Here is a 16,461-nt window from a genome sequence, read left to right on the forward strand (position 1 = left end):
AGGATCATGGTTCAAAGCCAGCCCAGGCTGAAAAGTCCCTGTGACTCTTATCTCCAAGGAACCCCCAGAAAACTGGAAATGATGCTGTGGCTCAAAGTGGTAGAGTGCCAGCCTTGAGCGAAAGAGCTCAGGGGCAGTGCCCAGGCCCCGAGTTCAAAACCCAGGACCTCGGAGTGTGTATGGGGGGGCAGGGAAGCCAAGTCCTTTGACGGCAAGTTCAGGAGCTGGACTGGCTGGCGCCGGTCCTCAGATGCAAGAATCTCAAGGCTGTAGTGTTGCCCAGTGGATCTCAGACTCTGATGCCGTCCATGCCTGAACCCCCTGCTGCTCCCCCACTCCCACTATGGAGTCCAAACTCCTAGGTCTGGAGTTCACAGCCCTGGGGGCAGCCCCACACGAGGACCTGCCACTGCCTCTTGGCTGGTGGAGGGGTGGAAGTCCCTTGGAGCCCGGGGTGATATTGAGATGGGGCAGCTTCTCCCAACCAAGTCTTCTTTATTAAGCACCTGTGTGCACACACGCACATGTATGTAACACATGCAGGCAGGGCACCTCAGGCCTGGGGCACCACCCCGTACAGCTGGTGAGGAAGTAACCTCTGCTTCTCATTGCAGGAGTAGATCCATCGGGGACGGACGAACGCCAAGGAAGGGTTTTCCATCAGGGCCTGGGGGGGGGGGGGGGGGGGAGGAGCGTACACAGAGGAATGTGTAACTAAGGGGTTGCAGGGGATGGCAGGGCGAGTTTGGGCGAGGGGTTCCTTTGTCTCTGCCCTTTGGAGGCTCACCTCCTCGAAGCTGGGATGCCAGTCCTGGGCTGTGATCACAAACTGGACTCGGTCGCTCATATAGTCCTCGAGCTCCCTGGTGGGAAAGGAGAAAAGGGGCAGAGGGCACATGAGGGACATCATACTCCACGTCATTCTCAAAGACTCCAGCCTCCCCCAGGCCCAGGCTCTGTCCCCTTGGAGCTGCCTGTGGGCCTCCGTCTCCTATGTGCTGGCCTTGCCCTGCCTCAGTGGTAGCGGCCCAATGTTGTGCCACATTCTAGAGACGGGTGGAGGGGACCACTTGGAAGGGGGGCAGCCTGAGGGGGAGCGGGGCATGTAGGGCTGCCCTGCATGGTGAGCGTGGCTGTCCCCCGCTCCGGCCCCAGTCTGGCTGGCCCTTTCTCCATCCTCCCCACAACCCCGATGCTCCCTCATGTCCCCGGGACTGACCCGTTGAAGGCCGTGACGTAGCGGACGAGCCTCCGGCGCTCATCCCCGGGGAACTCGCCGTACAGGAAGAAGTGCTTGCCCTGGAAGAAGTCTGTCGAGGGAGGAGGAGGAGGACTGAGTCACGTGGAGTGGGCACTCATGGCATGCGATGGCCCCTCAGAACCTTCCAGAAGGCCTTTCTGTGTCTGTGCCTGCTGCAACGCTAGGTCACCGTGTCAGGTTGGTTTTGGTGGCGCGGTGCAGGCTGGCAGCCCCAGAGCCCCATGTGGGCCGGGCCCTTCCTCGGGGTGGCTTCGTCCCCGCGTCCCCTGGGCTCAGCCACTTGCAGCTGCCACTGTGGGGTGCTGCAGGCTGTGTGCTGCCCTGTGAGCAGTGTGGCCGGCAGCTATTCCAGCAGCCCAAATCTCACCTCCAGCGGGGCCCTGACTCCCTCCTCTTCCCTCCATCATCACCCCAAGAGGCTCTGCAGGCCCCGCCCCCCACCTCCTAGCACGCGTGTGTGCCTGGTGATGAAGACAATGGAAGCACGCGGCGCCACCGCTAAGGTCCCAAGGAACTGCAGTGCCCTTGGCACAGGCCCGGGGAGGGTGGGGCCAAGAGGGCAGAGCCGCTGGCACTGGGGGCCCAGGGGGACCCACGTGGGATCGCACCCCAGAGGAAGCTGAAGGGGAGGGCCAGCCCAGGAGAGGGTGGGCACGGCCGGCAGGCAGCGGGCAGCGCGGCACCATGCCAGGCTGCGGGGGGCACGGCACCGCTGCGATGCTGCGTGAGGGCCGCAGGGCCGCCCCACCTGGGAGCTCGGGAACCGGCAGGTCCGGGGACTCCCTGTCGTCTTCACGGTCCGTGTTCTCGTCCGTGGAGCCCGCGTACGGGTCCTCGCCGTTCTCCCCGGACGCTGGGGGCTGCCGCTGCTCCCTCTGCTCTGCCACCCTGGGGGAGCGGAGGGTTTCAGAGGGGCGCGCGCTCCCCTTGCCCCGCGCCCGAGCCAGCTGAGCTCACCTCCGCAGCTCATCCTCCGTGTCCCCGGACTCGTCCGCCCCGGTGTCCTGTCCTGCCAGGAGCAGCTCAGTCAGACACAGCCTGCGCTTCTGGGAAACTGGCCGCCCCTAACTCCTGCAGCGGCACGAGGCAACCAACCCAGCACCCCAACCCCAGGGCCAGTGATCCCCACCCAGTGACCCTCTCCTTCCACCTTTACCTTACAGACCCTCCACTCGTCCCTCAGACCCAGCCTCCTCCCCCAGACCCAGGAGTCCAGGCCTTAGCCCTCCTCCCTCAGACCCCAGCCCTCCTCCCTCAGACCCCAGCCCTCCTCCCTCAGACCCTAGCCCTCCTCCTCAGACCCCAGCCCTCCTCCCTCAGATCCTAGCCCTCCTCCCTCAGACCCCAGCCCCCTCCCTCAGACCCCAGCCCCCTCCCTCAGACCCCCAGCTCCCTCCCTCAGAGCCAGGGATCCGCCCCTCCCTTAGCCTCTCACCTGCCGGCTGCTCCTCACTATCTGTATCTTCCTGGGGTCCTGGAGAGGCTGCTTTGGTCATTTCAGGGGTTGGGGGCTTGGGGGGTGAGCTGGGTTCTGGCGCCTGGGGGGGCTTAGCTTTGGTCTGTGGACGCTGAGAAGGGGGATGGGGTAAGGATGGGGATGGCTGCCCACAGCCTCCCTGGTGCTCCCTCCCACCCCCTTTCCTCCTGCCAAGGCTCCAGACCTTTCGGGGACGCTTGGGGGCTTCGTCCCCACTGCTGCCGCTGTCGGAGCCCCCCTCGTCCTCACTGCTGGAGCCAGGCCCCGCCATGAGGTACCTAGGGAGGAATGGGGGGGGGGTCAGACAGGCAGATCAGCGGGTCACAAGGGAGAGGTGAGAGGGCACTGGGCAGCAGCAGCCACAATACTTAACTGCACTCCTGTGTCCCTCCTGCCTGCCCCAAGGACCCCACAAACTCTGAGCACCTTCTCTCCTCCCCTCCTTTTGTGAAAGAAGTATCCCAGTTCAGAGGGAAGAAAAATCAAAGTCAGCTACACATCAGGAGAGCTAGCTGGTGATTCATGCCTGTCATCCCAGCTATTCAGGAGGCTGAGATCTGAGGATCACGGTTCAAAGCCAGCTTGGGCAGGAAAGACTGTGAGACTCTTATCTTCAATAAACCATCAAAAAGGCAGATGTAGAGCTGGGGCTCAAAGTAGTAGAGCACTAGCCTTGAGCAAAGGAGCTCAGGGACAGTGCCCAGGCCCTGAGTTCAAGTCTCATGACCAAAAAATAAGTAAATTATAGGTATCTGGGTGAAAAACATGGCATCTGAATGCAGGTCGGTGCAGTGGCTGGTCATTTAGGGTGATGCAGAACAGAACCTGTATGCAGGCTGGAACCAGGGCTTGAACTCAAGGCCTCGTGCTCTTGCTTGGCTTTTTCACTCAAGGCTGGTGCTCGGTCACTTGAACCATAGCGCTACTTCCAGCTTTTTTTTTCTGGTTTACTGGAGATCAGAATTTCATGGAGGGCTGGGAAGGTGGCTCAGTGGTAGAGTGCTTGCCTTGCATGCCTGAGGCCCTGGGTTCGATTCCTCAGCACCACATAAGCAAAAAGAAAAAAGCCGGAAGTGGCGCTGTGGCTCAAGTGGTAGAGTGCTAGCCTTGAGCTGAAAGACAGCGCCCAGGCCCAGAGTTCAATCCCCATGACCGGACCCAAAAAAAAAAAAAAGAATTTCATGGAGTTTTCTGCCCAGGCTGGTTTTGAAGCTCAGCCTTCAGATCTCAGCCTCCTGAGTAGCTGGGATGACGGGTGTGAGCCACCCCTGGGCAGCAACTAACAGGCCAGGTAGACCCCACCGCCTCTCCCAACTCAGAAGTCTTCTGTGGCCCCTCTGCCCCCAGGGTGGGGTCAGGATGTCCCCTCCGCACGCCAGCCCTCTCTCCCACGTTACACCATACCCAGCTCCCCATCCAAGCCAGAAGCTTCCAGGAGGACGCCATGCAGAGCCCTGGGACTGAATGAACTGTCCCGTGCCTGCCTCTCCCCTCCCCCCCCCCCCCCCCCCCGCACAGCTGTCTGTGCCCCCTCACCCCCTGCATGGCTGTCCCCACGGCAGCTCCTTTTCCTTCTGTGTCAAGGACGGGTCACCATGTCCTGTGACCCATCCAGGTCCCAGGCCCTGCCCTGTCATAGAAGCTGCAGACTCTGGGCCCCCTGAGCTCAGGACTAGTGGGAGGGGGCAGTCCTGGGATGAGGGGTGAGGGAGGGCGGGGCTCACCTTCGGGAGGGGAGCCTCCGGCGCATGCGGTGACAGTCCAGCACCCATTCTTTGCGCACAATGCGGCCTCCCAGGCCCAGGACCTGGCTGTACTTGGGGGTGTTGGCAAAGGCACAGCTGGTGGGGGACAGAAGAGGGGACGTCAGTTAGCTGTGATCTGAGGGGCGCAGGGGAAGAGGGAAGGGTGAGGGAGGAAGAGAGAATAAGAGAAAACAAACAAGACCAGAGAAAAAAGCAGGCAGAGGCTGCAGAGGGACTGCAAGGGACAGAGGAACAGAAGTAAAGGGGGAGGCAGGGAGGGGAGGGTGAGATGGAGGGGGACACAGGCTCCAGGGAGGGCACAGGCCTACATGAGGTGGGTGCTGTCCGGGGTCCAGTCTGGCCGGTACTTGGCCCCCAGCTCCAGGGCCTTGTCCCGCAGCTCGGAGCGGAAGGGGTTCTGGAAGCCGCTCAGCACCACTACCACGCCCTGAAGCACCTTCCCCAGCTCCTGCGTGCCGGCCCGGGCGACCTTGGGCTTAGAGCCTTCTCCCCGAGGCTTCTCTGGTACAGAGGCCGGCACTGGGGTGGACACGGGGCCTGCAGTTGGGGCCCGGGTGGGAGCTTGCACTGCAGAGCCAAAGGGGAGATTCAGTTAGTTTGTTAGCAGACCTCCCTCAGACCCAGCGGTCCAGGCCCCAGCCTCCTCCCTCAGACCCAGTAGGACCCCGGAGCCCAGCCCCGAGGCAAACAAGGTGCTCACATTTGGGCTTCTTGAGGGTGGGTGACAAAAGCTGGGCTGATGGCTTGCTAGGGGCCTTCCTTTCTTCTATGTTCAAATCCAACTTCCTCTTCCCTTTGGGGGGCTCCTGAGGCTGAGGGCGGCGGGGTGGGGGACAGGCTGAGGACTCCGGTGTCTCTCCTCCCCGACTCCCCCCTCGGCTCCTGATCTCACCTTGGAGGCGCTGCCTGCAGCCTTGGACGTGGGAGAAGCGGAGGCGGCGGTGGCGGCGGCGGAGCTCGAGGCCTGCAGTGTGGCTGCAGCGTAGCTGGGCCCGGCAGGCTCGCTGGAGGTGGCTACAGAGGGAGAAATGGACCCAGGATGAAAGACCCGCGGCCTGGGGACCTGGCATCGCCCCCACAGCACCGGGCAGCGACCGGGGGTCTGGCGCTGTGGTTTTCACACGCACCTGGGGACGCCTTGCTGATGCGGCTAAAGAAGAGGGAGCCGGGCCGCAGGGAGCTGGCGCTCTCGTCCTCCTCCTTCACTCTGAACTGGCCAAGCTTGGTCACGGTCCCCTTCTAAGTTCCCGCAAGGTCAGTGGGGTGGGAAGGCTGCAGGCAGGTGGCGTGGGGAGCTAGGGAGAGCGGCTCTGGGGGGAGAGGGGGGAAGCTTACCTGGGCAGGGGCCTCGGTCTCCTCTTTGTCTGGGGGGCTGTGAAGCCGTATAAAACTAAGGCCGTAGGGGGAGTCCTGGGGAAGCAGGGGTGGGAGCCGGGGTGTCAGGCCTGGACAGGGCCGGGCCCCCAAGACCCCTTCACTTGGAGCAGACAGGAGGCCTGACGAGGCTGACAATGAGGCTGATGATGAGGATGATACACTGAACTTGGCTGGCTGGCCCACCCAATCCACTTTCTGGCCTGGGCCACTTCCAGAACACAAACCTCCACGGGCGTGTCCCTCTGCCGCTGGAGGCAGGGGCAGATGTTGCGGGGAGCCTAGGATGTTCCCAAAGGGCCCTAGCAGCTCACTGCACCCAGCCCTGGGGAACTCAGCCTCGGCCCTGGCTCCTCCCGCCCCAGGCCCTAGGCCCCGGCCGCTCCCTGGGCACCTTGCTGTAAGGCTGGCTGCACACAATCTTCACACGGTCCCAGCGCTTCTCTGCAGCGGCCCGGACCAACTTGTCAGACCCAAATATGCGGACGCGGTTGAGGTTGGAGCCACTGCGACTCTCGGAAGGGGACATGAAGGACGAGGTGACCAGGAGAACCTGGGTGGAAGGACACGTGGGATGAGAATCAGGATGGTTCCAATGATACCACCCAGGGACTGGGCGAGGGGGTGCAGGCCGAGGCAGCCCGGGCAGAGGAGAGGGAGGTCACCAGCTTCAGTGCCCACATTTCTGGACCTCCAATGGGTCAGCCTCCAAGGGACTTTAAATATACGCAGACATCTTAACAGGGTGTTGTGTGACATTTCAATACTCCACTCAGGTGTCACTGTTCCTTTACTGGGAATATCAAAGCCTCTGTTAGCTACTTGATTTTTTTATTTTATTTTTTTGGTCAGTCATGGGGCTTGAACTCTGGGCCTGGGTGCTGTCCCTCAGCTCTTCAGCTCAAGGAGAGCGCTCTACCACTTGAGCCACAGCACCACTTCCAGTTTTCTAGTGGTTTATTGGAGATAAGAGTCTCACGGACTTTCCTACCTGGGCTGGCTTTGAATGCAATTCTCAGATCTTAACCTCCTGAGTAGCTAGGATGACAGGCATGAGCCACCAGCACTAGCTTTGATTATTTCTTTTTTTCTGACAGTTCTGAGGTTTGAACTCAGAGCCAAGAACTCTGCCCCGTGGACCACATCCCAGCCTTCTACCAGCTATGTTGAGATTTACAATGAATGGCTGCTGGCCTGTTGCCCTCCTGCATTCAGGGACACTAGACAGTACTTTCCCCCTCGTGACACCCCCACTAGCTGTTCCTCTCCATTCCAGATTCCACCCTCTGCCGGTGGACCCTCCGTTGTTTCTGTAGCTTTTGTTACTGTAATAGACACAGGGGTGCGGCCATCTCTGTGGCATACTGACTTCCTTCCTGCCCTGATCTCACCCACCAGGGGTGGGATTTCTGGGTCATCCTGCAGTCTAGGTGGGTGGTCCTAACCCACAGATCTGAATGGCCCTTCTCTATACTCTTCCAGGGAGTCTTCAAGATCAGGTGACGTGAGGGCCTCATGGGCCAGGGAACTCTCCTGTGGAGAATGGTCAGAGACTGGTACAGTATTTAAGCATCTTTTGGAAGTGGAACACGGAGCTGGCAGGAAGGCCAGGAGGAGCATAGGCAGACAGAAATGAGGATGCATCCTCCAAAGAGGCAGGAGAGGCAGGGGAGCAGTGTCAACTATTAGGGGAGTGTTTCTCTGTTCAGACCCAATTGGCTCTGGGATGTGAGCTTTGCCTGGGGAAAAAAAAGAAAACTCACATTGCTGCAGGCCAGCTGTGCACTGCAAGCACTGCCAGTAGGCGGAGCTGGCGAGAGGCGGGCTTGCCAGGTCCTGCCAGTAAGGGGGGCTGGTGAGAGGAGGCCGGCTTTGTGGGGGTGGCTAGCAGGCTAGATGACTCCCAGCTAAACCCCAGGTGGGCTTCCCCCTGGGGCAGCCCCTTCCCACGGCCCTGAGTGAACCCAGTTTACAGCTTAGCACACCTTCAGAGCCAAGACTCTCTTTTGGGTACAGCAACATCTGGGGAAGCAACGCCTCAAAGTCTGAATCCTGGCTTCTGGTGACCAGACCCCCACACTTGGTCCTCTGTTTCAATCAGTCCTGCCTCTCTTTGGTCCTCTACCCAGGGGTGGGAGCTCCCATATTGTCCCTTCACCAGACCTTAGCCATGCAACAGCACCTAATTTCTAAATCCCTGTGTTAAATTCTCTCTGTTAAAAGAACTAGCTGTGGTCTGTCTCCCTGGGGGCTGGTGCAGGGTGAGCCTGTCCTGTCTGATCCATGGTACAGAACTTGATTTTACAGGCATTGACTGTGCATGTACACAATCCAAAATACACTTCAATTAAAAACTACTGCAAGAAGAAAACACATCTGGCAGGAAACAGGTTTGTTCACTTTGACTCCTAAACTCTTTGTCACAGTAGTTTTATTTTTATCCAGCCAACATTTTGTTAATGAGCCAGCCAGAAAATCAGAGATGAAGGAGAAGGAGAAAGAGAAGAAGAGGTGGTGATGATGATGGTGGTAGTGGTGGAGGAGAAGGAAGAGGAGGAAGAAGAGGAAAAGGAGGAGCCAGGTACTGGTGGCTCATGTTTGTAATCCAAGCTACTCAGGAGGCTGAGATCTGAGGATCCCGGTTCAAAGCCAGCCCAGGCAGGAAAGACCGTGAGACTCTTATCTCCAGAAAACCAGAAGTGGTACGGTCGCTCAAGAGGTAGAGCGCTAGCCTTGAGCTAAAGAGCTGAGGGTCAGCGCCCCGGCCCAGAGTTCAAGCCCCACAACCGACAAAAAAAAAAAAAAAGTTAAAGAGCCAGGCGACAGTGACTCGTGCTTGTAATCCTAGCTACTCAGGAGGTTGAGACCTGAGGATTGTAGTTTGAAGTAAGCCTGAGCAGGAAAATCCACAAGAACTATCTCCAAAAACTCTGGAAGTAGAGCTATGGCTCAAGTGGCAGAGTGCCAGTCTTAAGTGGAAAAAAGCAAACGGACAGCACCCTGGCCCTGAGTTCAAGCCCCAGTTCTGGCACAAAGGAAAAGAAAAAGGAAAAAGAAGTTAAAGAAGGACTGTGCTGGGCTGCAGACAAGATTCAATGGTAAGAGGACCTGCCTAGCACCATAGTTTAAACCCAGTACCCTCCTCCCAACAACCACATTATGCCTTTTTTTTTTTTGGTTGGACATGGGGCTTGAACTCTGGGTCTGGGCGCTGTCCCTAAGCTCTTCAGCTCAAGGCGAGCACTCTACCACTTGAGCCACAGAGCCACTTCTGGTTTTCTGGTGGTTCATTGGAGGTAAGAGTCTCATGGACTTTCCTGCCCCGGCTGGTTTTGAACCTCGATCCTCAGATCTCAGCCACCTGAGTAGCTAGGATGACAGGCATGAGCCACTTGCACCTGGCTACTGAGCTACTTTTTAAAATATTCACAACAAAGTAACAGGTAGCAGACATTCCTTCTTGTAAATATTTGTCACAAATAAAACGGCTAACAGAGGCATCCCAAACAATGAAGAATCCAACTGGGTGTGGTGATGCACACCTATAATCCTGGCCCTTGGGAGGCAAAGACAGGATGTTCACAGTTTGAGGCCAGCCAGGACACCTGCTCACCTCATAGTCTTGCTCGCTGGTCCCGGCTGCTGAGCTGCCCACCAGCACCTCCACGAAGGCCGAGCCGTCATTGCCAATGTCCAGGCTGTGGATCTGCTCCTCCTTCTCCAACTGCGGGTGGAGAAGAGCCATGGTGAGAGCCCGCTGTGTGCCGGCTCAAAGGAGGACCCCCTCCCGGCCCACCAGGTCTGTGCAGTGTCACCCCAGGGTCACTGGGGACCATGGCTGGGTGGTGTCACTCTCCCCCTGGAAGCTCCCTGATGGAGGGGCAGGTACACGGGATGGACAGCGGGGCAGGGTGCGCCTGGTTGTGTTCACTGATTCCTAGGGCAGAGACCTCTAGTTGCAGGCCTTGCCGGCCCTCGAAGCCTCACCTCTCTTCCATAAGAAGGAACACCTCAGGAACAAGGAACAGAGTAGCAGGGCTGAGGAGAAGGAGCACGCAGAGATGGAGGTAGAGAGACTTCATTTTTTTTTTTTTTAAATGGAGACAAACCTCTCTATGTAGCCCAGGCTGGCCTCGAACTCTGGATCCTCCTGCCTCAGCCTCCTTCGTATAGGGATCCCAGGCATGCTGTATCATACCCAGCTTCCAGGTTTTCTTTTTTGAACAGTAAAGACTACAGAGGAAATTGCCACGCCACAGAGTACAATACACGGTGAAACCCAAAAATAGACATGAAGCTGGTGGCCAGTGGTTCACGCCTGCCATTCCTAGCTACTCAGGAGGTTGAGATTGGAGGCTCGAGGTTCAGAGCCAGCCCAGGCAGGAAAGTTTGTGAGACCCTTATCTGTAACTAAACACCAAAAAAGCCGGAAGTGGCACTGTGGTTCAAGTGGTAGAATGCTAGCCTTGAGCAAAGAAAGCTCAGGGACAGTGCCCAGGCCCTGAGTTCAAGCCCCAGAACCAGCACAAAAATGAAACAAAACAAAAGCAGATATGAAACAGGAAATACTGTGACTCTACTGGCAGAAAATTCAAATGAGACCAAAGGAAATGTGTGCTGACAAGAAGCAGGGCAGGGTCAGTGACAGCAGGCGTGTAAGGGAGCCAGGCCTAGCAGGTCTGCTAACGGATCTGGCTGTGGCGGTGCCTGGCTCCAGTCTGGGGTCCAACCCTCACATGCGTGCTTAGCAACATGCGTGTCACCAACTTCACTGTGGCAAATGGAGTGATCGCAAAGCCAGCAGGTCCCCGAAAGCAAGTCATGTGCCATGGAGCTGCTGGACCTGGCTCAAGATGGCTGCCATGGTGACACGCGTGGCAGGGCTCCCAGGGGACCCACCCGGCCATCCCTTCCAGGCCAGGCATGGCTGGCACCCAGGCTGAACGCCCTGTCTGGGAGCAGGTGACGGGTTTATCACAAGGCCTCCTGTGGCCACAGCAAACAAAATAAATGTTGTGTGGGGCCATCACGAGCAGGGCAGAGGGCCGCACCCCAGGGGCGAGGCCTAGGTGGTTGTGTAACACGAACAGATTGGAGAATGCACGCGCAGCAGGGAAGCCCAGAGAAGCCAACTGGCCAGCAGGTGGCCCAGATCTCTCCCCTCGCATAGCTTGTAAAGAACACAACTTAGCTCCTCAGAGTTCCAAGCCCCCTGGCCTAGGGGACTCCTGGCATTTTCCAAATGTCTCCTATGTGTGTGGGTGGGAAGGGGGGGCTGCCTTCTGCTATTGCACCCCACCCTGAATTTTATTCCCAACTCAGACCCCGCAGGCTCCTATAACCATCAAATCAGACTGTCTCTCTCTGCTCAGCCTCCGGTGCCCGTATCGAGTGGAGGAGAAGGACGAGTCCTGACAAGGTTTTTCAGTCCTCGAGTATCTTGGACAGCTTCCGCCTGCACCCCATTAGCTCAGCCCCTATCCCTACTCCCTGCTGGGGCTCCAAAGTGCAGGGCACCGCCTGCTCTGCCATCTCTGTCTCCTGTCAGCATAGAAGGACAGCTTGCTTTCTTTAAGCATTTCTGCTCAGGGAAACCCTCTGAGCCTTCCCCATAAAAACGGAACAAAAAACAAAATAAGCCCTGGTTCCTGTCCTCCCCAGCCAGAGACCTCCAATCCCCTTAATTGTTGAAGTCCCTCTCAGTGACTATGATCTGATAAACTTCTATTTGTATGTGTGTGTGTGTGTGTGTGTGTGTGTGTGTGTGTGTTTGCACACCTACATCAATACTAAGGTTCTAATTCAGGGCCTCATGCTTACTTGGCTTCTTCGCTTAAGGGTGGCACTCTACCACTTGAGCCACACCTTCACTTCCAATTTGACAGTCCATGTGCCGAGTTGTTTGTGGTCTTTCCCCACTGACAGAAAGGTCCATAGGGCTGAATACATTTGCTTCATGGCGCCCACTTCTTCAGCCTGGAAGCTAAGGCAGACAGCCTGGTCTACACAAAGCATTCATAAACACTCATGGAATGAATGAGAGGCTGAATGAACAAATGAACCCGTCCACTCCTGGATGTCTATCAGCTTCCCTGATGCAAACTTCCACCTCGGCCTCCTGGATGTCACTTCTTCAAAGTCCTAGAGGCCCATCAAAGCTGGACAACCTAAGCCAGGCGCCAGTGGCTCACACCTGTCATTCTGGCTACTCAGGAGGCTGAGATCTGAGGATTGCAGTTCAAAGCCAGCCTGGGCAGGAAAGTCCATGAGACTCTTATCTCCAATAAACCACCAGAAGACTGGAGGTTGAGCTGTGGCTCAAAGTAGTAGAGCACTAGCCTTGAGCAGAAGAGCTCAGGCACAGCACCCATGCCCTGTGTTCAAGCCTCATGATGGACCAACAAAAACTGAACAACCAAAACTGGACATCCCAGAGTGCAGCCCTTTTTCAAGTTGTTTTCGTTCTGGGTTTCTCACTTTGGTGATGGCTACAATACCCCCACTTTCTCCCAGGCCCGAAAATGCGATGCTTTGCCTCTCTTCCCCCATCCCCTCCCTACCGCAGCCCCCACCCCATGTCCTGTCTCTTCTTCCCCCATCTTCTCTGCTCCCATTGTGGCTGAGTTAACAGAATCACATGGTATCTCCTGGGATCACCACCATCATCAGAGAGCCTGACACTGACAGCCCCACAGTAAAATCATAAGTCCCTCCCTTTGTATAAACACCCACGTGCTGACAGATCCCTTCTTCAGACATCATGTCACCAAATTCCCACAACAGCTCTGGGCTTGGATGTCATTACTCTCAATGAACAGGCAGATCCCACAACAGCTCTGGGCTTGGATGTCATTACTCTCAATGAACAGGCAGAGAGAGAGAGAGAGAGAGAGAGAGAGAGAGAGAGAGAGAGAGAGAGAGAGAGAGAGAGAGAGAGAGAGAGAGAGAGAGAGAGAGAGAGAGAGAGAGAGAGAGAGAGAGAGAAAACGCCTGAGGCCACAGAGGGAGGAAGATGGGAGATGTGGATTTTGAATCCAGGTCCCAAAATGAAATTATCGGCAACTCGGATCTGTTTACACTTAAAAGACTGGCTCTCAGGCAGGTTGCATAACTCGCCTGAGCCTCAGTTTCCTCATCTGTAAAATTCAGATAATAACAGAGCCTGGGTCACAGGGTTTTATGAGGATTCAATGAATCGAATCATAAGAGGTATGAAGACTGCCAGCTGTTGTTATTTTTTCTTTTCCTGCTAGAACCCAGGGCCTCTAACCCTCTGTTGCCTTTTTCACTCAAGGCTGGTATACTACCACCTGAGCCTCACCTCTATCAACAAGAACACATTCAGGATCAGACACAATCATGTACACCTTCCCCCCACACCAACACTCCTCCATTCAAGACTAAGGAATGTAGCTGACAGAGAGAAGGATGGATGGCCTGTGGGCTGGGTGTGTGGCTTGGTGGCTGGCTCAAGCCAGTATGTAAAGTCAAAGAAGAATGATGAAAAAAAAAATGTAGTTTAAAGTACCAATGAACTCAAGCTGAAGCACTGTAGTCTGTTAATGGTCACATACAGGTAAAACACACAGGCCACAAATAGATACTTAAAAGGCATTCAGCCCTCTTTCTCCTATCAGCTCCTTGGACCTGTCAGCAAAGCCTCTTTGGAAGTGTAGAGCCATCTCAAGGCAAATCATCTTTTCTTCTTTGCCTCCCCCACCCCAATCCACAGGGCTGAGGTGTGGATTCAGTGAAGAATGTGTGCAGAAAGCACTCAGAACCCAGCTAGTATTCTAGAGATGATGGCTTGAACTGGCCACTCATTTCCCCTCCCTAGACTTGTTTCCCCATTTTAAAATAAAGCTGGAAGCCGGGCACTGGTGGCTCATGCCTGTCATCCTACCTACTCAGGAGACTCAGATCTGAGGCTCTCAGTTCAAAGCCAGCCAGGGCAGGAAAAGTCCTCCAGACTCTTACCTCCAACTGACCACCCAAAAACTAGAAGTGGCTCAAAGTGGTAGAGCACTACCTTTGAGTGACAGAGCTCAGGGACAGTGCCCAGGCCCTGAGTTCAAGGACCATGACTGACAAAAAAATAAATAAAGGTGAAGCCAGGTGCTGGTGGCTCATGCCCGTAGTCCTACCTACTTAGGAGGCTCAGATCTAATCAGATCTAAGAATCAAGGTTTTGAAGCTAGCCTGGGCAGAAACAGAATTTTTAACCAGTAAAAAGGAGGCATGAGTCAGGCACCAGTGGTTCACAAATGTAATCCTAGTTACTTAGGAGGCTGAGATCTCAGGATCATGGTTTGAAGCTAGCCTGAGAAAAAAGTCCCCATGAGACTTATTTCCAATGAACTACTCAAAAACTGGAAGTGGTACTGTGGCCCAAGTGATAGCTAGCCTTGAGCACAAAGAGACTCAGGGACAATACCTAGGCCCTGAGTTCAAAGCCCACAACTGACAAAAAAGGAGGTATGACTCAAGTGGTAGAGCACCAGCAAAGCAAGCAAGCTGAATAAGAGTGCAAGGTCCCCAGAACTGGCCAAAACAAAGAAGAAAGAAGGAAGAAGACGAAGATGCAGCTGATGTGTAGGCCAGGTGGTACACAACTGTAGTCCCAGTTACCTTATTTGGAAGACCTATATGAAAAAGAAACAAACTAAAGGACATGGAGTGTGGCTCCAGTAGTAAGTCCCAAGTTAGGCCCTGAGTTCAATCGCCAGTGTTGTGAACATAACTCAATTTGCTTAATGATCTTCCTGGACACCTTTCAGCCTGGCTCCTATTGACTTTAGAAGGTACATGGTCATGACTCATTCTGTTTCAGATGAGGAAACTGAGGTCCAGAAGGAAGAAGCACCCCACCCATGGCTGATGATTTCTAGGGTCATCTTGGGCCTGATCCATGAGTCTCTTTTCTCCTTCCTGAGGCATACACACTCGTTTTCTTGAGAAAGAAGCTGAGGCCCAGAAGAAAAAAAAGCGATTGGACCTGAAGCCAGTTGGCTGAGCGGAATCTTACCCCTGTGAATGTTCAAGCCCTATGCATGGAAGGAGGAGGAAGGCGTGGGGGTGGGGGAGGAGGCAGAGGAAGCAGAAGGAAGGGGGATATGGGAGGAAGAAGGTGGGAGGACTGGATCACCTGCAGGACCACGGAGATAGTCTTTTCGCCTGCCTTGGCAGCCCGCCATTTCCGGTAAGTGTCTGCTTTTAGCAGGTTTTCTGCACAGTGGGTCTGTAGACAGGAGTAAGAAACGAGAATTAGGGCACAGACGAGACCCCTAGGCTCCAAATTCTCAAGAGTATTCCTTTGAGTCTACCACAGCCTCGGCGATCTCCCTCCCCACACCCCCAACAAACATTCTGCCTCGGGTTTCCCCTGAAGTTCCTTTCCCTGGTTCTCCTATTGCTCCTTTTTTTCTCTGAAAGTTCCAGACGCCCCACCCCGCAAAGTTCCCAAACTCCACGTTGCTCCCAGAATTCACTTAGGGCCTCTGAAAGTTCCTCACCCATCACCCTCCCTTCGACTTTACCAAGTTCCCCTTTTACACCTCAGAAGCTCTCACAAAACCCCTTTCGTGAGTTCCCTCCCATCTTCTAACACCCCCCCCCCCCCGCACCCCTCCACGCCCGCCACCACCATGCCAGTCCCTCACCGAGTCCTGGCTGCTGCAGGACACGACGTGGCGGAGACGGATCTCCGGCATGTCAAAACCGTGGATTCTCCGGGACTGGCAGAAGAAGGGTCGGCGTTGTTTTTTTTGCTCTGTTTTTCCTTTTTTTGGGGGGAGGGGGGAAGCAGAGAAGGCGGGGAATGGGGGGGGAAATGTTGCCTCTCGCGCGGGCTTCAGTGCGCAAGCGCGCGAGGCTATGGGCCTTTCAAACAGCGGCGCGCCGGCGCTTACGTCACCACGGCGCATGCCCAGTCACGTCTCTCCGCTCAGACGCGTTGCGTTCCCTAGCAACAACCTTCTCCCTTGGCCCCGCCTTCCTCCGAATCCCACCAGTCTCTATACGAGTTTTCTGATGACGTCAAGGCCATGATTGCTGGGCGCGTAGCAACAGGAGTGTCCACGGGGATTGGTGCCTGGAAGAAATCCCCTGTTCTCATTGGATGATATCGCCACCAATCAAACGGAAGTCTGCGAACGCTGCGGGCGTCCGAGACGTCTTCGCGGTGAGCCCAGACTGATTTGCAACCGGATCTCCTGCACCTGTTCGTGTCGACACACACACACACACACACACACACACGCACACACACGCACACACACGCACACACACACTCAGATCTCTTTTAGCTTTCTGCCTGAGGCCAAGAGAGAGTAAGGGGAGGAAGGGAGGTCCTAAATTAAACGCAGAACATGTTCCCAAACCGCACACTCACTCACTCACACACACAGAGCAGTTTAGAATGCTTCCACAAATGCCTCGGTTTCCCAATATGTGACCTGCGGGCATTTATCTCCTCCCTCGCCCGCCTCTGGCCGCTGACAAGCACCCCTCTGTTCAGAGAACCAAGGGTGCCAGACCTAGGCGAGGTCGGAGCTGGAGGCAGCCCAAACACAGAAGAGCAAGTA

At 55.8% G+C, this 16,461-nt stretch overlaps 1 protein-coding gene across 2 annotated transcripts; it reads right to left on the reverse strand.

The window, feature by feature from the left end:
• Positions 1-483: 483 nt before the first annotated feature.
• Positions 484-15,714, reverse strand: LOC138813477 (DNA repair protein XRCC1-like). 2 transcript variants are annotated; one of them, XM_070001921.1, is made up of 17 exons: positions 15,538-15,714; positions 15,024-15,116; positions 9,492-9,602; positions 6,273-6,431; positions 5,840-5,914; positions 5,632-5,743; positions 5,397-5,518; positions 5,205-5,316; positions 4,813-5,071; positions 4,463-4,579; positions 2,923-3,016; positions 2,697-2,829; positions 2,219-2,270; positions 2,010-2,149; positions 1,220-1,310; positions 788-863; positions 484-667 (listed from the first exon to the last, which is right to left on the reverse strand). In XM_070001921.1, the coding sequence occupies exons 1-17, from the start codon at positions 15,586-15,588 to the stop codon at positions 554-556; spliced, it is 1,911 nt and encodes a 636-aa protein (XP_069858022.1). In that variant the 5' UTR covers positions 15,589-15,714; the 3' UTR covers positions 484-553. The 2 variants fall into 2 exon arrangements, with proteins under 2 accessions (XP_069858022.1, XP_069858031.1); XM_070001930.1 differs by lacking the exon at positions 15,538-15,714 and adding an exon at positions 15,326-15,363.
• Between the last annotated feature and the right edge of the window lie 747 nt (positions 15,715-16,461).

This window comes from Dipodomys merriami, unplaced genomic scaffold (assembly GCF_024711535.1).
Source record: "Dipodomys merriami isolate MVZ:Mamm:240054 unplaced genomic scaffold, mDipMer1.0.p SCAF_106, whole genome shotgun sequence".
Taxonomy (NCBI): domain Eukaryota; kingdom Metazoa; phylum Chordata; class Mammalia; order Rodentia; family Heteromyidae; genus Dipodomys; species Dipodomys merriami.

Bases quoted from the DNA above. Each gene is read 5' to 3' on its own strand.
- LOC138813477 (XM_070001921.1), bottom strand. From the start codon at position 15,588: ATGCCGGAGATCCGTCTCCGCCACGTCGTGTCCTGCAGCAGCCAGGAC. The intron at 5,317-5,396 runs GTGAGATCAGGA...CGCCGCCCTCAG, and splicing joins CTGCAGGCAGCGCCTCCAAG to CCTCAGGAGCCCCCCAAAGG. The intron at 2,830-2,922 runs GTCTGGAGCCTT...CCCCCTTCTCAG, and splicing joins CCCCCAAGCGTCCCCGAAAG to CGTCCACAGACCAAAGCTAA.